The sequence below is a fragment of the Trichechus manatus genome, unplaced genomic scaffold (assembly GCF_000243295.1).
Source record: "Trichechus manatus latirostris isolate Lorelei unplaced genomic scaffold, TriManLat1.0 scaffold00039, whole genome shotgun sequence".
Taxonomy (NCBI): domain Eukaryota; kingdom Metazoa; phylum Chordata; class Mammalia; order Sirenia; family Trichechidae; genus Trichechus; species Trichechus manatus.
Genome location: NW_004443975.1, coordinates 9,722,255 through 9,747,645, shown reverse-complemented (window position 1 = coordinate 9,747,645; position 25,391 = coordinate 9,722,255). Strand labels below are relative to the sequence as shown.

The window sequence follows — 25,391 nt, the reverse complement described above, 5'->3', positions numbered from 1 at the left end:
TAAAATTTACTTAAAGGATGAATTATATGAGTAAGTCACCAATGTGCATCATTCTTAAAACTTGTACTGGAAATCACTGTGAATTTAATATAACAATGATTAGGGTACGCCTAATGACCTACCTGATATTAGAAGCATCTATTGTACTCTTGATATCATTTAATGAATCTGTAAGTGATTTGAATTCAAAGGAATTCAGGTCTCCTCCTTCTGCAAGACACTAAAGGAAAAAACATATTTCAACATTTAATTTAATTACAGTTCAAATACAGACATGAACTACCAGATATAACCTACTAATTATAATTTCTTAGCAACAAATTAGCACAGCTTTGTTTAGTGTCAAAATTAAGGAAGTATTTTCTCTGAAATTTACCTTAATTTGTAATAAAATAGCTGTAAGTCTGGAGATTAGGTCTGTAAGATTTTCATTTTCAACACAGGGCTGTCCTGTTGAGGAATTTGCATGCCGAACAATTTCCTGTGCTTCTTCTTCACACCTTCGTCTCATATCTGTTGGCTGATCTGCAGGCTGGAGTCCCTGATCTGGAGCAAGCTGAATACAGATGATTGAAACATAAGATGTATATTCATAAGGCCACAGTTATTTCTATGTGTGTTTGTACCCTGTTTTCAGATTTGGACTTTTATAAAACTAGCCTTTATAATTGAAATGATGCTCACTATCACCCTATAAGTTTCTTCTTTTCTAACAGTTTTTTTCCGAGGCCATGGGTGTGTGCGTGTGTGTGCGTGTGCGTGCCTGTATGTATATTTAAATTGTGGTAAAATATATATAACAAAATTTGCCATTTTAACTTCGTTTTTTTTTTTAATATTTTAAAAACTTTTTTTTTTTGCCTTGTCTTTTTAAGTAAGTGAGTTCATACAGTATTTGTCCTTTTGTGATTGGCTTATGTGGCTCAGCATAACGTCATCAAGCTCCATCCCTAATGCAGCATGTTACAAAACTTCATTTTTCCTACTGGCTGAGTAGTGTTCCACTGTATGTGTATACCACATTTTGTTTATCCATTCATCTGCTGATGGGCATTTAGGTTGTTACAACCTTTCGGCTGTTGTGAAAATAGTGCTGAAATTAACATTGGTGTATAAGTCTCTTTTTGAGTCTGCTTTCAAGTCTTTTGGCTAGACACCTACAATTGCTGGGTCATATGGCAGTTCTATTTTTAGTTTTTTGAGGACCTGCCACACTGTTTTCCACAACAGCATTTTGCATTCTCACCAGCAATGGATAAGGATTCCAATTTCCCCACATCATCACCAACATTTTTATTTTCTGTGTTTTTTTAATCTCAGCCATCCTACTGGGAATGAAATGGTATCTCATTGAGGTTTTGATTTGCATATGATGGCTAATGACTTCAGCATACTTTTGTGTTTGGTGGCCATCTGAATGTCCTCTTTTGTGAAATGTCTATTCAAGTCCTTTGCCCATTTTATGATTGGGTTATTGGTCTTTTTGTTGTTAACTTGTCGAAGTTTTACATATATTTTGGTTATTAGATTCTCATCAGATATATGGTTTCCAAAGATATTCTCTCAGTCAGTAGCTTGTCTTTTCACTTTTTTGGTAAAGTCTTTTGATGAACAAAAGTTTTTAAATTTTTATGAGGTGCCATTTATTTATTTTGTCTTTTGCTGTTTGTGCTTTTGTTATTATACTAGATAATCCATTGTTGAAAGCTAGGCCTGACAGTGTTGCCCCTGCTTGTTCTTCTAAAAATTATATGGTTTTAGTTTGTACATTTAGGTCCTTAATCCATTTTGAGTTTGCTTTTGTGTATGGTTTGAGGTATGGATCCTGTTTCATTTTTCTGCATGTAGAAATCCAATTTTCCCAGCACCATTTATTGAAGAGACTCTTCTTTCCCCATTGAATGGACTTAGCACCCTTGTCAAAAATTAGCTGACCAGACATGCATGGGTTTATTTCCGGACTCTCAATTCTATTCCAATGGTCTATGTGTCCACTGTTATACCAGAACCAGGCTGTTTTGATTACTGTAACTGTATAGTATGTTTTAAAATCAGGAACTGTGAGTCCTCCTACTTTGTTCTTCTCTTTCAACACTGTTTTAGCTATTTGGGGTGTTTAAAAAACTTTTCATTATGAACATTTTCAAGCATACGTAAAGATAGAAAAGTAGAATAGTATAAAGAACCCCCACATGCCCATCACCCAACTTTGACATTTTGCCAATTTTGAGTTCATTTTTTAAAGAAGCATATTATAATTTTCCATGAAGCAATATTTAAAAACACCAGAATTGTTAGGAAAATTGTTTTAATAGCAGCCATCTTGGAGAAGGGCATGGGAAATGTATTTCTTTAGAAAGAAACTGGAAATTACAAATGTTTTGGAAGACATTTGAAGTCATTTGATTAGATTTGAATTAGTTTCTGAAATTTAAGGTGAGATGGCACTCTCAATAAATACAGTATTTCATTCCAACTCTTTCACCAAAATGTGAATTTGACCAAGCACTTTTTATAAAGCACTGATTGTTTTTATTTTTCAGCACTTTGTTCAGCATTGTAACCATTTTTGAGTATACAATTCAGTGGTGTTAATCACATTCACAGTAGTACCATGAACATTCTAGTGTACATGTGCGGTGTGATGGATCGCTTTTATATGTAAGGCCTTTCTCACCACAGTCTTGTTACTCCCACCAAAATGCTCGGTGAGACTATGCAAATAACGTGCTTGTGGCCCACCAAGGGGGGTTGGACAGCTTGCTAATAATACAAATAGGTGTATGGCAGTCGTGTGGGGGAGGGACCATCTAAATAAGGTGTATAGAACCCCAACGAGAGGACTGGTCAGTTTTGCCATCCCAATAGGCTTAAAATGAGCCATCCCAGAGGCGGAAAGGGGGGACCTCACTACCACCAAGAAGAAGAGACAGGACCAGAGTGTGTCCTTTGGACCCAGGGTCCCTGTGCTGAGAACCTCCTAGACCCAGGAGACAGAGAGAGAGCTGTAACACCACAGATGGTACAAGACGGCAAGAAGCAGTGGCAGAAAACGGTGGCAGCAGAATCAGGAGACCAGTAGGAGACGGTGCAGTGGGCTTTCCAGTCCACGGAGTGAGGCAGCTATAGTGGGTGTGCTGACCCACGGAGTGAGGGAGCTGAATGCCTTCGGGCCAAGGCGTACTGCAGAAGTTGGGTGTCCGCGGGCACTTACTGGCAGACATGAAGAGCTCTGTAACACTAGCACAAGCAGAGTAGAGGCCGGGCTGAGGGGCCAATGGCCAGAGTGGACTGCCTGAGTCAGGCACACCTCAGTCCTCAAAGTGACATCTTTGCTTTTCAACACTTTAAGAGCTCTTTTGCAGATTTGCCCAGTGCAATACGTTGTGTGATTTCTTGACTGCTGCTTCCATGGGCGTTGATTATGGACCCAAGTAAAATGAAATCCTTGACAACTTCAACATTTTCTCTGTTTATCTTGACGTTGCTCATCGGTACAGTTGTCAGGATTTTTGTTTTCTTTATGTTGAGGTAATCCATACTGAAAGCTGTAGTCTTTGATCTTCATCAGTAAGGTCCTCTTCACTTTCAGCAAGCAATGTTGTGTTATCTCCATACTGCAGGTTGTTAATGAGTCTTCCTCCAAACTTGATGCTGTGTTCCTCTTCAGACAGTCCAGCTTCTCGGATTACTTGCTCAGCATACATATCGATTAAGTATGGTGAAAGGATACAACCCTGACGCATACATTTCCTGACTTTAAACCATGCAGAATTCCCTTGTTCTGTTTGGACGACTGCCTCTTGGTCTACATACAGGTTCCTCATGAGCACAATTAAGTGTTCTGGAATTCCCAGTATTTGCAATCTTATCCATAATCTGTTATGATCCATACAATCCAATGCCTTTGCATAGTCAATAAAACACAGGTAAACATCTGTGAGGGATGGAATTGTGTCCCCCCAAACTGTGTCAACTAGGCCATGATTCCCAGTATCGTGTGGGTGTCCACCATTTTGTGATCTGATGTGATTATCCTATGTGTTGTAAATCCTAACCTCTATGCTGTTAATGAGGCAGGATAAAGGCAGTTATGTTAATGAGGCAGGACTCAATCTACAGGATTAGGTTGTATCTTGAGTCAATCTCTTCTGAGATATAAAAGACAGAATCGAGCAGAGGGGGAAGGGGCCTCATATCACCAAGAAAGAAGCACCGGGAGTGGAGCATGTCCTTTGGACCCAGGGTTCCTGCACTGAGAAGCTCTAGGGCAGAGGGACCTCCACCCAGAATCCCGAGAATGTGCCCAACATGAGAATGTGCCCAACACCCAGAGTCTGGAGGGCAGGGCCATTGCCTAAATGGTCTCAGAGAACAGAGGATTATTTTCAAGGCTTGAGAGCTAATGTAATGTGTTCTGCTGACTTGCTTGATGTCTGTTATCCCTCTAATTTCTCCCATTTGTAATGGAAATGTCTACCTTGTACCTGTTCCACCCCTGTACTTTGGAAGCAGATAACCTGTATTCTAGATTTCACAGATGAAAAGAAATTTTGCAGATGAGATTTTGGACTTGGAGTTCATTTAAGACTTTTGAGATGATACAATGGGGTGAATGTGTTTTACATGTGGCAAGGACTAAACTTTGGAGGCCAAAGAGTGGAATGTTATGGATTGAATTGTGTCCCCTAAATATGTGTATCAACTTGGCTAGGCCATGATTCTCAGTATCACGTGGTTGTCCACCATTTTGTGACCTGATATGATTATCCTATGTGTTGTAAATCTCAACCTCTATGATGTTAATAGGCATGATTAGAGGCAGTTATGTTAATGAGACAGGACTCAATCTACAGGATTAGGTTGTATCTTGAATCAATCTCTTCTGAGATATAAAGGAGAGAAGCGAGCAGAGAGGAGAAGGACCTCATCCTTTGGATCCAGGGTTCCTGTGCTGAGAAGCTCCTAGACCAGGGGAAGACTGATGACAAGGACCTTCCTCCAGAACCAACACAGACAGAAAGCCTTCCCCAGGAGCTGGGACCTGGAATTCGGACTTCTAGCCTCCAAGACTGCGAGAGAATAAATTTCTGTTTGTTACAGCCATCCACTTGTGGTATTTCTGTTATAACGTCTTTCTGGCATTCTCTGCTTTCATCCAAGATCCATCTAACATCACCAATGATATCCCTCATTCCACATCCTCTTCTGAATCCAGCTTGAATTTCTGGCAGTTCACTGTCAAGGTATTGCTGCAACCATTTTTGAATCATCTTCGGCATAATTTTACTTGCGTGTGATATTAACGATATTGTTTGGTAACTTCCGCATTCTGTTGGATCACCTTTCTTTGGAATGGGCACAAATATGGATCTCTTCCAGCCGGTTGGCCAGGTAACTGTCTTCCAAATTTCTTGGCATAGACAAGTGGGCATCTCCAGTGCTGCATCTGTTTTTTGAAACATCTCAATTGGTATTCCGTGAATTCCTGGAGCTTTGTTTTTTTTGCCAAGCCATCAGTACCATCGGTTCTTGATCATATGCTACCTCCTGAAATGGTAGACTGTTGACCAATTCTTTCTGGTACAGTGACTCTGTGTATCCCTTCCATCCTCTTTTGGCACTTCCTGCATCATTCAATATTTTGCCCATAGAATCCCTCAATATTGCAACTCGAAGCTTGAATTTTTTCTTCAGTTCTTTCAGCTTGAGAAATGCCAAGCAAGTTCTTCTGTTTTGGTCTTCTAATTCTAGGTCTTTGCACATTTCATTATAAATACTTTTACTTTGTCTTCTCAAGCCGACCTTTGAAATGTTCTGTTCAGCTCTTTTACTTCATCATTTCTTCTATTCACTTTAGCTACTCTATGTTCAAGAATAACCTGTAACCTGTTACTTCCCTAATAAACCCCATAACTGAGAGTATGGTCTGTGAGTCTTTGTGGCCACTGCAATGAATTATTGAACCCAGGAGAGAAGTAGACAGTGCTGTAAGAGGGATGGCTCGTGTCAGACTTGGTAAAAAAGATAAGAGGGTGGAAGTATGTCTGACCTCCACCTCATAGGAATCATCCTTAGGCTGTTGATCTTGATGCTCCTTCCTCCTTGTGAAGTTAGAGGAGTCCAGATGCCCCCATCTCACCATTTTTACATCTTTTGGTAGACACGTTTACCTATCTGTTGGGTATGCACTTAGGATCAGAATTGCTTGGTCATAGTACTTCCTCTGTTATTTTTATTTTAAAATCAATACTGTAATTCCATAACAGCTTTGTAAAAATTAAGCGATCCTAGTTCATTAGGAAATAAGCTATCAAAAATGGCCTTGGGTACATAATGAAATTATATAAGACAATTTATCACCAACCCACTTCTGCATGTATCATCAGCTTTGTTTATATCATCTTAGACTGCTTGACTGTACCTTTTGTGTATAGTTGCTAGCCTAGGGGGACAATGTATTTGTTAGGACAAGTTTTCCTTCTAAGTAACTGACAACTACTAGGAAAATAAAAATAAATGATAATGGATGATTAGAGGAATGAACAAAATACACTCACTAGCTATAGGTATCCACAGTTCATTTTCCTCAAGTCAATTCAAGCAGATTGATAAAATCGCTATGGCAGATCAAGTCTTTGGAACTAATCTATTATCATAAAAAGCCAACTGTTTAAGAATCTCATCACAAATAAGAGGTAGCTTTCTCTGGAAACACACAAACATTTACTCTCTAAGAATGTAAATACAGAAGCATTCTAAACTCATCTCAATCATTTAATGGTACCTTGTAGTAAGAAACTCAATTTTTAGGTGAAACTGTTGAGCCACCCTCAAATATAATCATATGTGAAGATAATTCACAAATAACCATGTGATCCATGTATTTAAAGTTCGAGAATTCATAGTCCTAATGTAAAGTTTAAAGAAGAGGAAACAAAATGATATACACAGCATGATAACAACCATGAGAGAAAAAGGATGTATGTAAAAACAGACCAAAGGGAAATAATCCAAAATATGGTGCTTGGGGCAATGGAGGTATAGGTAATTATTTTTCTAAAAATTTTTGAGAGCTATATTATTTGTCACTAAAAATAAGCGAACTGATAACTCAGTGTGTAAAGCACTCTTTGACACTGATGCTATAGGAGGAGTAAAAATGTGTATCAAGTATGGTTCTGCTAAAGGATCTTACAAAGATTTTGCCTTAGTTTGGATTTTTCCAAAATGTGAAGGTAATGGTAATTAAGCTTCAAATAAAGAATGGAGGACACAGTATCTCAAAGAAAATTCATATAAATTACCTACCTCGTAGCAGTACTGTTGAACTTTATGCAAAACTTTGTTTAGGTCCTTGTTTAGCTGTTCAAGCTCTAGAACAATGGTTGCATATCTCCGCTGAAATTCAATGCCAATTGGCATGGAATATGATTTCTGGGAAGAAAAAAAAATCAGATTTTGATAAGGTTTGTTGTTGTTGTTTTTGAGTAACGCAATTTCAATGGTCTACTAGGAGATTTGACTTATCTACCACAAACTAAAGGTTATTAAAATTGTCTATACTCAATGTTCTTATGTGTGATAATGGCATTATTGTTATTTAGGAGGTGGTCCTTGTTCCTAGAAGCATCATGTCTGCCATTTAATAAAAAAAGGAAAGAAAAAGGACATTTTATAAAGAGAAAGTAAATGCAGCAAAATGTTAATAGTTGAATTTATATGCATGCTCCTTGTATTAGTCTTTAACTTTTCCTTGGGTTTGTTATTTTTTATTTTATTTTATTTTATTGTACTTCAGGTGAAGGCTTACAGAACAAATAGTTTCTCATGAAACAGTAGTACACATGTTGTTTTATGACATTGGTTAACAACCCCACAACATATTAACTCTCTAACTCCTCAACCTTTTTTTTTTTGGTGAAGATACACATAGCCAAAGATACACCGTTTCAAAAATTTCTACATGCACAGTTCAGTGACATTGACTACGCTCTTCCCATTGTGCTGTTATTCTCACTTAAGATGAAGGTTTACAGAACAAAATAGTTTCTCATTTAACAGTTACTACAAATGTTGCCCTATGACAATCTCACAACACATCAACAATATCCTTACTCAACCTTGGGTTCCCTATCACCAGCTTCCTTGCCCCTTTCTGCCTTCTGGCCCTTGTCACTGGACTCCTGTACCTCGTTAGTCTCATTTGGTTTTATGGGGCTGTCCACTCCCAGGCTGAACAGTGAACCTCGGAGGTAGCTTCACCACTGAGCTAAAAGGGTGTCTGGGGGCCATAGGGTTTGTTATTTTTCAAAATAAAAAGTTGATAAAAAAATTTTACGTATTCATTAGAAGTGTTCTAGTTATTTAAACTCAATTGATTCACCATCTGAAATCGATTCAATATAGCATAATGGCTTAGAGCATGAGTGTTAGAATCAGGTTACATATGTTCAAATCCCAACTCCATCACCTACTAGCTGTGTGATCTTAATCTCTCTGTGCCTCAGTTATCTCATCTGCAAAATGGGAATAAGAACATTTACCTAATGGAGTTGTTGCAAAGATTAAATGAGATAATGCATAGTGCCTCCCACATAGAAAACGCTCAATAAATATTAGTTGTTATTATCACTGCCATCGTTTTATATTTGCTCCCTACCAGCAAGTATAAATGGACTTTGATTCTGTTTCCTTTCCTCTCTTTGCAATACTGCCAATAAACAATACTCTCCATTCCACTCCAGCTACAAAGGCTAGCAATGAGAAGTCTCCAGTCAAGCCAAATTTAACCACATCCTCCCCCTCCCCCTGCCCCAGATTCCCAAGAAAGTAGATCATCATGTATTGGGGAAGCACTACTACTTCTTCTAGAAAGTATGGTTAGGAAAAGAAAGCACATCTAGACTATACAGGGATAAACGACTTACATGGGCCCCAAATCACAGAATTATACATTGTTTGAGGTAACAGAAACTTTAGATATCATCTAGTTCATCCTTGTCATTTTACAGATGAGAAAACTGAGACCTAGAAAAGTTAAACGTCATGCTTAATAGCACACAATGACTTGATGATGATTATGATGATAGCTAACATATGCTGACTAGAGCTGACTAATGGCCAAGCACTGTCCTAAGTGTTTTAGGGGATCTCACTGAATTCTCACAGCAATGTCAGGAGAAGGGTACTAACTACTATTATCCCATATTACATATGAAGAATCTGAGGCCCATGTCCCACAGTGGTAAGCGTGTGGGCTCAAGCCTCCTCAGAGTTCCTCTGCCACTGTGGATCTAAAGCACTGAGAGGAGGGGGAGGGGAGAGAAGGGACAAGTTCTATACAGGCCTAGAATCATAGCCAGGGCATCCTGTTTTTAGCTTATTGTTGGTGCTTCCTTAATCGTTTCCCCTTCCTGAGCCTCAGCTTTTTGTAGTGTTAAACCCACTGGATTATACAAAAGATTTATATTTTATAAGAATGCAAAGATAAGCGGGATATGCTGAATTTAACTTCATTTCTTTGTTGGGTTGGTGAATTGGGAGTTATTAAGGATAGAGTATAACTTGAGTTTTAGCTAAGCATTTGAACAAACCTCTTCCTGAGAATACCCAGCACACTCCTCCTTTCTACCCGATTTCCCATGTCCATTCAACCAGCTCCTGACCCTCTCTGCCTTCTCATCTCACTTCTAGATGGAGGCTGCCCATTTAGTCTCATGTATCTACTTGAGCTAAAAACATTAAAAAGCACACTCTTCACGAGTATCATTTTATGTCCCATAGTCCAGTCTAATCTTTGTTTGACGAGCTGGCCTCAGGAATGGTTTTAGTTCTAGGCTGACAGAGAGTCCGGGGGCCATGTCTTCTGGGGTTCCTCCAGTCTCAGTCAGATCACTAAGTCTGGTCTTTTTACTAGAATTTGAGTTTTGCACCCCACCTTTCTCCTGCTCCGTCAGGGACTGTCTGTTGTGTTCCCTGTCAGGGCGGTCACTGGTGGTATCCGGGCACCATCTAGTTCTTCTGGTCTCAGGCTGATGCAATCTCTGGTTTATGTGGCCTTTTCTGTCTCTTAGGCTAATGCTTTCCTTGTGTCTTTGGTGTTCTTCATTCTCCTTTACTTCAGGTAGGTTGGGACCAACTGATGCATCTTAGATGGCCGCTCGCTAGCTTTTAAGACCCCAGATGCCCAAGTGCCCCGTTTATATTCAGTAATATTTGTTGCCCTGAATTTTACTTTGTCAGATATTAATATAGCTATAAAGAGCTTCTGTTGTTAAACTTTGCACAGTACATCTTTTTATATATTTTTAGTTTTATCCTTTCAGGATCCTTTTATATTAAATGTATGTATATGAACATTATAGGGTTGGATCTTATTTTTCTTTATCTAGTCTGAAAATCATTCTCTTTTAATAAAAAATTTGGCCTGTTTATATTTAACATAAGAAGTCCCCAGGTAGCACAAACAGTTAAGTGCTAGGCTAAAAGGTTTGCAGTTTGAACCCACCCAGAGGCACCTTGGAAGAAAGTCCTGGCGATCTGCTTCTGAAAATCACAGCTTGAAAACCGTATGGCAAATATAGTCCTACTCTGCACACATGGGGTTGCCATGAGTCAGAACTGACCTGACAACAATTGGTTTGTATTTTTTTAAATATTTAATATTGTTGTTGTTCGCGTCGAGTAGATTCTGACTCCTAGCAACCCTACAGGACAGTGTTGAACTGCCTCATAGTGTTTCCTAGGCTGTAATCTTTATGGGGGCAGCTTGCCAGGTCCTTAGGAGCCACTGGTGGGTTTGAACAGCTGACCTTTCGGTTTGTAGTCAAGCGCTTTAACCATTATGCCACCAGGGCTCCTTACATTTAGTATTATTACCCATATATTTAAGATATATATCTATCATCTTACCATTTCCTTTCTATTTATCTCATCTGTTCCGTGTTATTTTTTCTTTCTTTTCTTGCCTTCCTTTGTATTGACTGAACATTTCTATTGTTCCGCTCTCCGCCTACCACTCCCAATTATCTTAGCAGTTCGTCTTTTACTAGTGTTTTAACAGGTGCCTCCTAAAAGATGATTGTTCCTCATTCAGTTAGTTATCTACTTATCTACTGTCCAGTTCTTCACCTATACCAATCCTCTTACACAATTCCATACCAAAGATGTCCAGTGCTACTACTCCCCATTTCCGCACTCATGTCAGAATCAGTTACAACACTTCTTCCAGCTGAGCTCAGGCACTGAGCCCACCCTTAATTTCATATTTCTAGAGAGCCATTTTCAATCAATCCGAGATAATACTTAAGATAAAACCTATCTGTCATCATATAAATTCACAAGCAAGATGTGAGTTTCACTACAAAGACTTTAGTGAATATTCTTTATAAATAGTTTATAAAAACACTAACAGTGCTCTCCTATAAATAAAATCAACTTTAAAATTTTTGGAAGCATTAGATTAATAGGACATTAAACTCTGTCAACATTACCTGAAGATGACAATTTAGATATTTTCCGATTTACTTATTCTGAATCACTTTTTATAATCTGTCACTATGACATGCTTAGGAGGCACCAGACCTAGGGATTCTACATTCATGCCAACAGCCAAAGAACCTGATATACCCATTAATCCTATTCAGCTGTATAGTCAGTGGCATTGTGTAAGGTCTGGGGTAAAAAATTGCATCATATTGTTAATTTACTTACAATGTGCTCAGTATGATGAGAGATAGTGAATACAAATTTTAAAACAACACTTTATCTCAAGACAAGTATTTTTAAACCCTTATATAGAAAGCCCCACTATTTCTAAATTAGAAAAGCACACAAATAAGGAAGAAATCCTTACCAATTTTTCTGCTTCTGTATTCATTTCCCTTAATTTCTTGATGTGTTCCTTTTTAATCATGAGAATTTTCGATAATTTGGTCTACAAGCAAAGAAAAAATGTTTTGGAATAAACAGAGGCATTTAAGTATGTTAATTAGACATCAAATTTTCAATTTTTCACTAAGATACTTTAACAGTAAATTTTTGTTTTTAAATATAAATATAGCAAGTTTTTTATTTTTTGTTTTTATTGTACTTTAGATGAAGCTTTACAGAACAAATAGTTTCTCACCAAACCATTAGGGCACATAATTGCTTTATGATAATGGTTAACAACCCCACAACATGTCACCACTGTCCCTTCACAAACTTGGGTTCCCTATTACCAGCTTTCCTGTCCCCTCCTGCCTTCTAGTCCTTGTCCCTGGACCTTTGTGCCCCATTAGTCTCGTTTTGTTTTATGGGGCTGTCTAATCTTTGGCTGAATGGTGAACCTCAGGAGTGACTTCATTACTGAGCTAAAAGGGTGTCCAGGGGCCATACTCTCAGGGTTCCTCCAGTCTCTGTCAGGCCAGTAAGTCTGGTCTTTTTTTGTGAGTTAGAATTTTGTTCTACATTTTTCTCCAGCTCTATCCAGTACCCTCTGTTGTGATCCTGGTCAGAGCAGTCAGTGGTGGTAGCCGGGCACCATCTAGCTGTACTGGACTCAGTCTCGTGGAGGCCGTGGTAGTTGTGGTCCATTAGTCCTTTGGACTAATCTTTCCCTTGTATCATGTTTTCTTCATTCTCCCTTGCTGCCAAAGGGGTGAGACCAGTGGAGTATCTTAGATGGCTGCTCACAGGCTTTTAACACCCCAGATGCTACTCACCAAGGTAGAATATAGAACATTTTCTTTATAAAGTGTGTTATGCCAATTGAGCTAGATGTTCCCCGAGACCATGCAGCCCTCCGCCCAGCAATTCAGTCAATCAGGGAGTTTGGATGTGTCTATGGAGCTTCCATAACCTTTCCCTGTACAAGTTGTGCTGGCTTCCCTAGTACTGTGTACTGTCTTACGCTTCAGCAAGGTATTTTATTTTTATAAGTCTGATTGGCTGACAGGAAAAAGTTATTTTAAAATCCATTATAACCACGACATGTTAAAAGGGCTGAGGAGCCAATCTGAAGAGGCTCCCACTGGTGAAAAATGAGTTAATTCATCCATCAATAAGAATAATAATTGCAAAGGACAGAGGCATAAATGTGTTAAAAACACACGAGTTCATAATGATATTTAAAAAAAAAACATAACCATTGTTGCAGAATACTAGGCACTAAACTCATTATTCTGTAAACTGGAAAACAAAAAGAACCTAGCATTTATCCTGTCTTTCGTATACAAAGTGTACCATTAGGTAACCAAATAATTGACGAGAGGAAGTTTTTCTTGATAGAACTATTTCAGGTAATAAACAAAGAAGGAATGATAGAACTAGAACAGCACCATTTTGTAATCCTAATGAATAAAGAGATCTAGGCATTGATCATCAGCAGCTGCTAACATTATTAAAAAAGAGAACGAAGTATTTTATCGGCCTCTATCAGAAGAATACAAAACCACCAATAACAGCAGTCACCTAAAAACACACCAATCAAACAAAAAATCCAAATCTAATCAAAAGTCTAGATTCAATTACCAAAAGGCAGAAGAAAATGCTGAAAGATACCACAAGGATTCAATCAGTAAAATCCAGACTATGGGAAACTCTACAGACAAATAATCCAGTTTCTTCAACAAATAAGTTGTACAGGGCAAAAGAACATTCAGCATTTAAGAGACAACTGGAAAATTTGAAGTGTCTGGATATTTAATGATATTAAGAAATTTGCTAATTTTTTGAGGTATAATAATTTTTTGAGGTATAATAATGGTATTGCAATTACTACAGTTCTTTAAAAAAAAAAAAGTCCTTATGTCTTACAGCTACATACAAAAACATTTACAAATATATGATATCTGGTATTTGCTTCCAAATAATTGAGGAGGGAGGGAAAGAGTAGGAGTGTAAATGAAACAGGACTGGCCATGAGTTGGTAACTGTTGTAGCTGGGTGGTCAGTACATAGACGTGCATTATATAATTCTGTCTACTTTGTATATGCTTTAAATTTTCCATAATAAAAAACTGGTTTCAGTTGATGCTGGCACAGGGCCTGATGAGACAGGTTACAAACTTGTTCACTCAGACCTTTATATAGTGCTCTGTAGGCCTAGAGTGGCCTACTTTCTTCTCTAGGTTGTGGGTTTTATGGAAATTTGTGTTTCTTTAGAATGGGAAGCAGTAAAAGGAGGTTGGAATGAAGGCAACAGTCTCCTTCTCTCGTTTTGCTTGTTTTTCTTGGATTGCTTGCTTGTTTTTGATTTAAAAAATGATGCTGTTTTTTCCTTTTCATTCTTTTTAAAAGTGGACCATCTCTAAGAAGTGAATCAGTCTGTTCAGATTCCTCAAAATCCCTGTTGTTGTTGTTAAGTCCCCGTCGAGTCACCTTCAACTCACAGTGCTCCCATGTGACAGAGCAGAACTGCTCCATATGGTTTCCTAGGCTGTGATCTTTATGGGAGCAGATTGTCAGGTCTTTCTCCTGAGGAGATGCTGGGTGGTTTCGAACCACTGACCTTTTGGTTAGCAGCCAAGCTCTTAACCATTGCGCCACCAGGGCTCTCAAACTCCCTACCCCCAGGAAATAAAAAATTTCCTCAAAAAGAAAATTCATTGTAAACTATGAATTATAAAACTTTCTAAAAAAAATTTAATGGTACTTATTTTGTCATTAAGAAACAGAACACAAGAAACGTAAGAACATAAAGTGAAAAAAATGATAAAAACATGTTCGTCTACTTCACAGCTTAATATTAAGAAGAGTAAAACACAGCATTTTGTAAAACCTTAACCCAAAAAACCAAACCACTTGCCACTGAGTCGATTCCGACTCACAGTGACCCTACAGGACAGAACAGAACTCATATTGAGAGTGCAGTAGGGAGCTATTAGAAATAGTGCAGAACTTAGCTTCCAGCTCCCTCTAGTGGTAAATTCTTACACACACACACACACACACACACACACACACACACACACACACACACGCACGCACACGCACACGCACACACACACACACACCCCTACCTGTCCCATATATGACATGTTTTGTTTTTACTTCCAGTAAGAGTTTTTTAAAAAAAAAAGTATCCTATTTGTGAGAAGGACAAACTTTGGCTCTTTTCCTACTACCAACCTTTCACATAAAAATATCTCTTTGAAAGCCAAGAGGTATAAGAAATTTTATGTTGCAAGATTAATAATGTATGATTGAGAAATACAGAATCATAAACACACACACACACACAAATGACAAGACCTTCCTCAAAATGCACCAATTGTAAAAGGTAAACTTGTGAATATGAATTATGTTCTAAGCATTTCGTCGCCATGAGTTGGAATCGACTGGATGGCAGAGGCGTTGGTTTTTTGGTTTTATCTATCCTAAGCAAAAGTAGTTTTTCTTTTAGAAAAGGAGAAGAAGAAACAAGTCAAACATTATTAGACTACTATTAAAACTAAATAACTTATTTAATTTTCAAAATTAACAACTCATTACATTGTTTAAAAAAATAATATCATGCTCAGTAGGCCTGTACCTGTTTCTCAGAAAAAACGCTCTACATATTTCTAAACTTATTTCAACTTAGAGTTTTTAGGTCTAATCACTAAATACTTAGCAAGTGAATATCTATCTGTTTCTGGTCTCAGTAAAAGAAAGAATTCCTTTTAACTATACAGCTAATGAAGACATAAAAACAATTAGTTGAGGTTACTAAAAAATAAATAACACTAAATAAAAGCCTTCATCATACAAGTTATGAACAACTAGCCATTCAGAGTTTCACAGAGCACATGCTAGAACGTACGAGTCCTTAAAAATAGTGAAATAATAAGAACCAAAGCTGAAGAAAAGCCTCCAAGCCTTTTCTGGCTGTGGTACCTTTTATTTTCAAGCTATGTTAGAAATAACAGTTTTTAAAACCAACAAATGATAAAAGAATAGTATGTAAAAATATTTTGTTTGTAGAAAAATTTCAACTTTAATAATACAAGACATCAACTGATATTTTTAAAAGACAGCCAAGATATTTGGAGCAATTCTTACCACTTGGATAAGGAATTCTACTGGAAAACCACCTAACGTTTCAGTGTCGGAGCCAGAAATTTTATTTCTCCAAGGCGACTGTCCTAATAAAGGATCATTATCCTAAGAGAATAAAAGGGAATATTTAAATATTGACCATTTAAAAGAAATATCTTATTTTTAGATAAAGAGAAAATTCTATAATAGCTAACATAATATTAAAAATACTAGCAAAAGAAAAATATTTCCAGAGTGGAGGCAACTATTATTTAATATCTGACAACTCAAAATAATTTGGGTACCTTCTAAAGTTGATGTAATGAATGTGTGTTTCACAAGAACATAATTCTTATTAATAATAATCATTTAAAACACTGATATTTCTAAACTATTATTTACCGTAATAGGTGACTGGAGAGGAGGAGTATAATGTAACCGTGGCGGAGTCATGAAAAATCTAGAAGGCCGCTGTTTTTGTCCAAAGGCAGCAATTGGCATCGTTTCATGAGGCTCATTACTCTTTGGGAAGAGAGAATAATCCACAGACTTAAAAAGAACTTTCCCAATCATTTAAGCTCTATAAACATTGTATTTCAGCTTGATATATGTATTAGTTCATGTGATATGAATTTATTATGGAATATATTGCTCTAGAAAGATCAAGGCTAGAACGTAAATATGAAAACACTACTTTGCTGCCAGAAGGTTGAACCCATAAAACAGAAGAACTAAGATCAAAAAATACCAAGAATCAAACAGTTCAGAGAATCAAAGATTAATATTAAAGTGTTCTATGGCCACCTTGGTCATCTGTGTGTAAAAGAGTATCTGAATATTTCTTAATTTAAAGTACGGTCATGAGTCGCTTACCGTCCACAATACATTCTGTGAAATAGGATGCTATGTGATTTGGACGTTGTGCAAACACCACATTATTTACTTAGCAAAGCTATATGGGATACCTTCTGTTTCACTTCCAAATCATCACTCCTCCTTTGCCTCTTGCTGCTGCTATCACTAGCACTGGTTTTGAGAGCCATGATACACTTTGCGGTAATATTTTCGAAGGAAAATTAAACAGAGAGATAATGCTACAACACTTGACAGACGCAATACATGAGATTGGATGCTGCTGCCTACAAGTTGAAGCACATGCTGTTATACAGTAAACTTTTTATTTGTAAGTAGGGGAAGTACACATTAAAATAATGATAAAAAGTACAGTACAGTATATACATAAGCCAGTAACAGGTGTTTATTATGACTATGAAGACATATGTGTTATAGATTATATATGTACTGTACCATTATACACCTGGCAGCACAATTAGTTTGTATACAAGAAACATGAGATACACACGTTGTGTGCAGGAAGGTGTTGCGTTCGCTATGTCCGGTTACGTCTGCTACATCCTATTCTCCCACCAGGATTTCTGAACTCTATTATAACTTTATGAGACCATGGTATATGCGGTCAGACACTGACTAAACGGACATTATGTGGTGCGTGACTGTACACTCTTATCTGGTTAGAAGAAATATTTGGGGGTTCTCGAAAAGAAAATTACATTAATATTTTATCCTTTAATGTAAAAGTTTAAGGTTGGTGTACTTTCTCTATATTTAAACTAAATCTTCTTTCTCCTCTATTTCTTCTCTTTATAAAGGATATTTGATAATGAAACCCTCAAAATAAACAGGAGTCATAGTTTTTAAAAAGCACATATCAAAAAAGGAAGAGTCTTCTATTTTTGCACTGAGACAGAGAAATTTTGATGTTAATTAGAAGTTCATAATCTTTAAAAATGAAGTTTATAACAAAGAAAGGAAAAGAGGAAAGCTAAAAAATGAACAATTTAACTTCCATAATGCTTTGAGGCAGTCTATTCTGTCATTATTCACTTTTAAAAAATGTTATTAATATTTATTTCTATTCTTTAGTTCTTAAAATTATTTTAACTATTAAAACTATCTGTAATTTCCACAACACTGCTTAATCAAGCATGATCAAGAGTGGTTCACAGTTTAATAGACTATACCAGAAATCCAAAAGATCTGGATTATCTACAGTCTCAGCCTGATAGGAAACCCATTCTAGAGCCTTAAAGAAAGTATTTCACATACTTATGCCTAAGTTTCATAATGCACAAAGTGGGGGTAATTAATACCCACCCTACAAGTCTCTCAGGAAAAAATCAGAATACATTTGAAAGTGCAAGATATTATTTTATACTTTCAAAAGCATTTCCAAGAGGGCTACACTTTAACCAAACAACCTGAATAAAAGGGTTCTGCAGCTTCAACCACAGATTATTTAGTCAGGAGTGATAGTTCTGTCATACTGAAGGGCTATGTGGGTATGGTACAATAGAGGAATCCAAACTATATCCTTTTCAAGTTCCTGGAAAATGTGGAAGACTTTAAATACAGCTTGAGAATGAGGGGAGCTTTTACTTCTGCTTGAGGGGTCTAGTAGGCAGGGCTGGGAACCCCTAAGGATCTCTTCCCCTGTGACCTGAAGTCTTGGTTCTGTCATAAAACACAATGTCCAGAAAACTCCACATAACATATTTAATAGGCATAAAATACAAATGTATTATGAAATACTACTTACAAGAACTTCATAGTCAGGGATGGTATGGGTTCCAAGCCCTGTCCTATCAAAAGTTACTCTATAAGTAGCATTAAGAGTATCCACAGCATCTATTTGTCCAGTGAACAGACCATCATGAACACCACGTAATCGTGCTGAGAAAAGAAACAAAGGTACTATGATGTTTGGGAGATACACGAATCATTAAATACAAAATGCTCCAAGTATGTAATTTAAACAGAAGAAAAAAAGTACAGTATTATTGTCTAGTATAGTTTCAAAACAAGCACACACTCTATTTTAGGTTTAGAGAAAAAACAATTTTTTTTTAAACGAACAATGTTACAAATGATGAGCAGTAACTTGCTATATAAATAAGTTCATGTAACTATTAAACTAACAAGTTTGTTTTTAAAGGGAAAAATATTTTAAAATAATTGCTTTGAAGCCAAAATTGTAAAAAAGCAAGTAAAAGAACTTTTTTCATTATACTCATGAGTTAAACACTAGTAGTTCAATTTAAAAAAAGATGACAACCACGACAAGGATGCTGTGCAGAAAAGAGTTAACACAGCAGGCCTGAAACTGCTATCCTCAGAAAGGTCTGCCTGCAAGACTGGCCACTGGCTGGCATCTGAGAACTCGGATTTCAGGAGTATTCCCACCATTCTCTAACTGATAAGGGTGGTTTACTGTTTGTAAATGTGGTTTATTCTAAACACCTACTTTCCTTCTGGGAGTCAGGAACTTTGGTATGTGCTAGGTAGAGGGTGCCTATGTGACCAGCCCCCACTAAAAACCCTGGGCACTGGGGCTCTACTGAGCTTCTTTGGTAGAAAACATTTCACATGTGTTGTTACAACTTGTTGCTGAAGGAATTTAGCATGGCCGGAGTGATCTCACTGGGAGAGGACACTTGTAAGCTTGTGCCTGGTTTCCTCCAGATTTCACCCCATGTACCTTTCCTTTTGCTATTTTTTTAAAAATCCTTTTATTGTTATAAATCTTAGCCATGATAAGTATAACTATATGCTGAATCCTGTGAATCACCCGACTTGGGGGTGGTCTTGGAGACCACTTACCCAGATGCCCATTGTGTCACTATTAGTTAAGTCCAGTCTGAAATAACATCAGGAAAATCCAAACATTCAGCATGAGTGAAAACTATAACAGTAGAATTTTGAGTGAAAAATATAAGAACAGCAGAATTTAAGGCATTAAATTAGGCAAAGGGACATATTTTGACAAAAAAGTACAATAAACAATATTTTAATAGAACACTGAAATATTCAATACAAAAAAATTCAAGTAAAAGGATCAATTGATAAAAACACAACTGTAACAGGAGACTTAAATATCACTTTTAGTTTCTAACAAATCAATTAAGGGAAAAATAAATAGGATATAGAAGATATGAATGATAAATAAAGTTGAATAAACAAACATAAAGATATAAAGGGACTTCCAGTTATGTCAGTGTGAAGACGTTGCTGATTCCTCTCTGCAAAAGACAAGTATAAACTTGGACAAAATTGCCAAAATCAACCATTTCATGTGCAGACAAGAAATTCAAAAATGTTCACTGTTGAAAACCTGCTAGAGCTTCAGGTAAGGACAGGAGTCGTCAGTGGCCCTTTTGCATGAGGCTATTCTACCTCCACTCTACCACCACCAACTTGGTTGGTGAGAATGATAGCTTTAATAGTAGTTTTAATGATAGTTTTAGTGTAGGACTAGTCATGAAAACCAGCAGTGTTGCTGCCAGAGAGGGCAGACTCAATGTAGGCCAATGGGCAAAAACCTGTGGCTTTGCCAGTTAGAAGTGGTGAACTTGATCAGAAATGAAAAGGAAAAACCCAGAGCTTTGTAAGCCCAAGGTTGTGGTATAGGCTGGGGTGAGCAGTAGACTAGTGAGAAACTTAACAGGGAGATCTTGGAATGAGGGAGCCATAAGAGGGCTGAGACAAGCTCTCTATACATCCCTGGCTACCTGGAAAATTATCTGAGAGAAGTCTGGCAAAAAGTAAAAGCTAAGGATGACTTGAGAACTTACAACAATTTTGAATGTGTTTACCAACCCACACACAGAACAACTGGAGGCCTTTCAGGTTTGAGATGTTTGAGCACAACCTCTTCTCAAATCATTTGCTGACCACTAAGTTATGCAGATACAGGGGTGACCCCTATGGAGCCAAGCTTAAAAATAAAAATAAGAGTTAAAAAAACTCAGCAGACACATTAGTGGCTTCACAAGCAAGTTACTAAAACAAACCCAATAACCATAAAAAAAAAAAAAAAATCAGAACAGAGTTGCAACATTATATAAAATATCTGCATGTTAACCAAAATTATTAGCCATATAAAGGAAAATGTGACCCTTACTCAGGAAGGAAGTGTAGTAAATAGAAATAGAGACATTAGATTTAGCAAAGACTTCAAAAGTGGGTATTATAAACATGTCCAAAGAAGTAGGAAAACGTGATGATAAAGACTCAGTAAGGAATCTCAATAGAGAAATAAAAACTATACAAAAGAAGCAAATGGAAACTCTAGAGTTAAAGAATATAATAACTGAAATGAAAAATTCACCACAGGAGCTCAACAGCAGATATGAGATAGCAAAATAAAGACTCAGTGAAAACTTTAGATAATACATTTTAGCAACTCTGTATTCTGATCTAGTGAACACAGATCAAAAGAAATCATTCAGTCCAAAGAACAGAGAGAAAAAAGATTGAAGAAAAATGAACAGTGCCTCAGAAAACTGTAAGATGTCAGGTATACCAACATACTTGTAACTGAGAGTATCAGAGGAAGGAAACGGAAAAGAGCAGAAAAAATATTTTAAGAAATAATGGCCAAAAATCTCCCAAATTTGATGAAAAAATTAATCTACAAAGCCAAAAAGCTTAATGAACCCCAAGTAGGATAAACATACAGAGTATTATTACACCTAAATATATCATAGTTAAACTTCTGAAATCCAAGGACAAAGAATATTGAAAGCAGTAAGAGAAAAATGATTCATCACATACAAGAACACAACAATACGATTAACAGGTAACTTCTCATCAGAAACAACCAGGGTCAGAAGGCAGCAGAGTGACATATTCAATGTGCTGACAAGAAAAAAAACTACCAACCAAGAATTCTTACCCTGTAAAACTATCCTTCCAAACTAAAGGAGAAACACATTCCCAGATGAACAAAAGCTGAGAGAATTTTTTTTGCTGGCTAACAAGCTTTTAAAAAAAAAAAAGCTTCAGGGTAACAGGAAATGACACCACAGCCAGGAAAGAAGAGCACCAGAAATGGTAAGTAAGTGGGTGAATATGAAGAGCTGCGTACACACCCACACACACAAACTTTTTTTCTGTTTTCTTCATTTTTAAAAAAAGCATAAGATTATTTACAGCAATAATTGTATTATTTGGTTTATCACAGGTTTAAAAATTACAAAAAGGAACAGTGAAGAAATGGAGCTATACTGGAGCACAGCTGCTATATCTTACTAGAATTAAGTCAGCATTAACTTCAGATAGGCTGTGATATGATAAAAATACATATTGTAATTCCTGGAGCAACCACTTAAAAAGAAAAAACCTAAACCATATAAGTAAAAATATCAACAGAGAAATTAAAATTTACAGTAAAAAATATTTAATACAAAAGAAAGCAGCAAAGGAGGAACAGAAGATCAAAAAATACACAAGACATGGAAAGCAAAGTTTCAGTGTCTGTCCTGAGCCATCTGTCTCTAATGCAGCCTTCTCCTTGGCAGCCACTTCTGTATTGGATTACTTGTGCTGACAATGCAAAGTTAACAAAACAAAAACAAAAGCAGCGACCTAAGTTAGTGTAAATAAGCACTGAGATGAAAAAGTGGTGGGTCAGTGGTAGGATTCCTGCCCTCCGTGTGAGAGACTCAGGTTCGATTTCCAGACAATGTATCCCTTGTGCAGCCACCACCCATGTGTCAATGGAGGCTTATGTATTGCTATGATGCTGATGAATAGGTTTCAGCAGAGCTTCCAGACTACGACGAACTAGGAAGAAAGGCTGGCGATCTACTTTTGAATATCAGCCAGTGAAAACCTTATGGACCACAAGAGTCCAATCTGTAACTGATCATGGAATTGGCACAGGACCCGCAACATTTAACTTCATTATGCATGGGGCCACCATGAATTGGGAGCTGACTCGATGGCAGCTAACAACAGATCAGGATGTCAAGTTCAAGCAAGTAAGAAAAATAATGCTAAGTGAAATAAGTCAATTACAAAAGGACAAATATTGAATGAAACCACTATTATAAAGTAACAACAAACGGCTTACGCACAGAAAAAAAAGAAAAAAAAATTATTTGATGGTTAGTAACCAGGGATGGGAAGAGGAAGGAGGGAAAATTACCAAATAGAAGACGTGTTAATGATGGTGAAGGGAAAGACACCACAATATGGGAGAAGTGAGTACATAACCAAGGCAAGAGAGGATACTGAGAGGAACGCAAGAATAAAGGGCAATTACATTATATAGCACAATCTTGCAACAATGGTATTAACAAACAATAATTTACAAATGGACACACAGGTAGATAGACATGCCAAGAGGTGTGGGAGGGTGTAAGGGAGCATACCCACTGGCAGATACAGGTTTGGTGGTGGATATTTCTACATACATGACTGTAGGTGCTCCTCATATATAGACAATAGAGCACACAAGCGCACAGTCAGGGAAACCTCTTAGACGTAACCAAATACCTTGTGGGATAAAACACCTAAGTTCGAGGGCCAGGGACCACAGACTTGGGGGATATCTATGCCAACTGGCACAACATAGTTCACAAAGACAACGTTCTGTATCCTACTTTGGTGAGCAGTGTCTGGGGTCTCAAAAGCTTGTGAGCGGCCAGCTAAGATACAACTATTGGACTCTTTCCATCCAGAGCAAAGGAGAATGAAGAAAACCAAAGACTCAAGGCAGCAATTAGTCCAAAGGACTAATGGACCACCTGAACCACAGCCTACATGACCCCGAGATCAGAAGAACTAGATGGTACCTGGCTACTACTACCAACCACTCTGACTGCGATCACAGCAGAGGGTCCCAGACAGAGAGGGAGAAAAATGTAGAACAAAAAATCAAATTCACAAAAAAGACCAGACTTACCTGTCTGACAGAAACTGGAGGAAACCCCGAGACTATGGACCAAGACACCCTTCTGACCTGGAACTGAAGCCACTCCCGGAGACCACCTCCCAGCCAAACCGTAAATAATCCCATAAAATAAACAATAACACCCAAGAGGAAAGTGCTCCTCAGAACAATTAATTATACAAGATCAAAAGGGCAATATTTGCCCAAAAGCAAAGGTGAGAAGGCAGGAAGGGGTAGAAAATCTGGACAAAAAACAGGGAACCAGGGCAGAAATGGGGAGAGTTCTGACACATTGTGGGGAATGAAACCAAGGCCACGAAAGACTCCATATACAAACTATCAAATGGGAATCTAATTTGCTCTGTAAACTTTCACCTAGTGCAAAATAAAAAAAAGAAAGACAGTAAGGAAAAAAAAAAACCTGTTATTCTAGTTAACAGCATTATCCTCAGGCTCTGAGATCATTTATTTAAGAAAACCAATCTTTACATAGGATGAGCATACATCCTAGTTAGCCCTGGACAGTGTCCATTTACACCTATTATACTGGTTCATTTATTAATAGTGTCTCCTATTACTTTCAAAAGTATGTCTGTTTGACTTGGAAAAAATTTTTGGCTATCACAAATCGAAGTTCTAATTTCTAAAATCTATAAGAAAATCCAACACCTCTACAACAAAAAGACAAATAATCTAATTAAAAAATGGGCAAAAGAAATGAACAGACACTTCACCAAAGAAGACATTCAAGCAGCCAACAGACACATGACGAAATGCTCACAATTACTAGCCATTAGAGAAATGCAAATCAAAACCACAATGAAATACCATCTCACCCCGGCATTACTGGCACGAATCAAGAAAACTGGAAATAACAAATGTTGGAGAGGCTGTGGGGAGATCAGAACTCTTATGCACTGCTGGTGCGAATGCAAAATGATACAACCATTTTGGAAAATGATATGGTGCTTCCTTAGAAAGCTAGAAATAGAAATACCATATGATCCAGCAATCCCACTCCTAGGACTATATCCTAGAGAAATAAGAGTTGTCACACAAATAGACATATGCGCACCCATGTTCACTGCAGCATTGTTCACAACAGCAAAAAGATGGAAACAATCTAGATGCCTATCAACAGATAAATGGATAAACAAACTATGGTACATACACACAATGGAGTATTACACAACAATAAAGAACAATGACGAATCTGCGAAGCATCTCATAACATGGATGAATCTGGAGGGCATTATGCTGAGTGAAATAAGTCAATCACAAAAGGACAAATATCGTATGGGTCCACTACTGTAAAAACTCATGAAAAGGTTTATACACAAAAAGAAACAATCTTTGATGGTTACAAGAGAGGGGAGGAGTGGGAATGGAAAAACACTAAATAGACAATAGATTAAATGTGGTAACTTTGATGAAGGGTAAGACAGTACACAATACTTGGGAAGCAAGCACAACTTGCACCAGGGAAGGTCATGGAAGCTCCACAGACACATCCAAACTCCCTGAGGGACCGAATTGCCGGGCTGAGGGCTATGGGGACTATGGTCTTGAGGAACATCTAGCTCAACTGGCATAACATAGTTTATAAAGAAAATGTTCTACATTCTACTTTGGTGAG

The 25,391-nt window shown here is 37.4% G+C and overlaps 1 protein-coding gene across 4 annotated transcripts in view; it reads right to left on the bottom strand.

The window, feature by feature from the left end:
* LIN9 (lin-9 DREAM MuvB core complex component) overlaps positions 1-25,391 on the bottom strand; it is a 72,623-nt gene that overhangs the window by 1,859 nt on the left and 45,373 nt on the right. For all 4 annotated transcript variants that reach the window (XM_023730928.1, XM_004375882.2, XM_023730927.1 and 1 more), the window contains 7 exons: positions 18,620-18,753; positions 16,405-16,524; positions 16,027-16,128; positions 11,858-11,938; positions 7,312-7,437; positions 377-556; positions 123-220 (listed from right to left, as the gene is read on the bottom strand). In XM_023730928.1, coding sequence (XP_023586696.1) covers positions 123-220; positions 377-556; positions 7,312-7,437; positions 11,858-11,938; positions 16,027-16,128; positions 16,405-16,524; positions 18,620-18,753 — 841 coding nt within the window. The remainder of the gene's footprint in view (positions 1-122; positions 221-376; positions 557-7,311; positions 7,438-11,857; positions 11,939-16,026; positions 16,129-16,404; positions 16,525-18,619; positions 18,754-25,391) is intronic.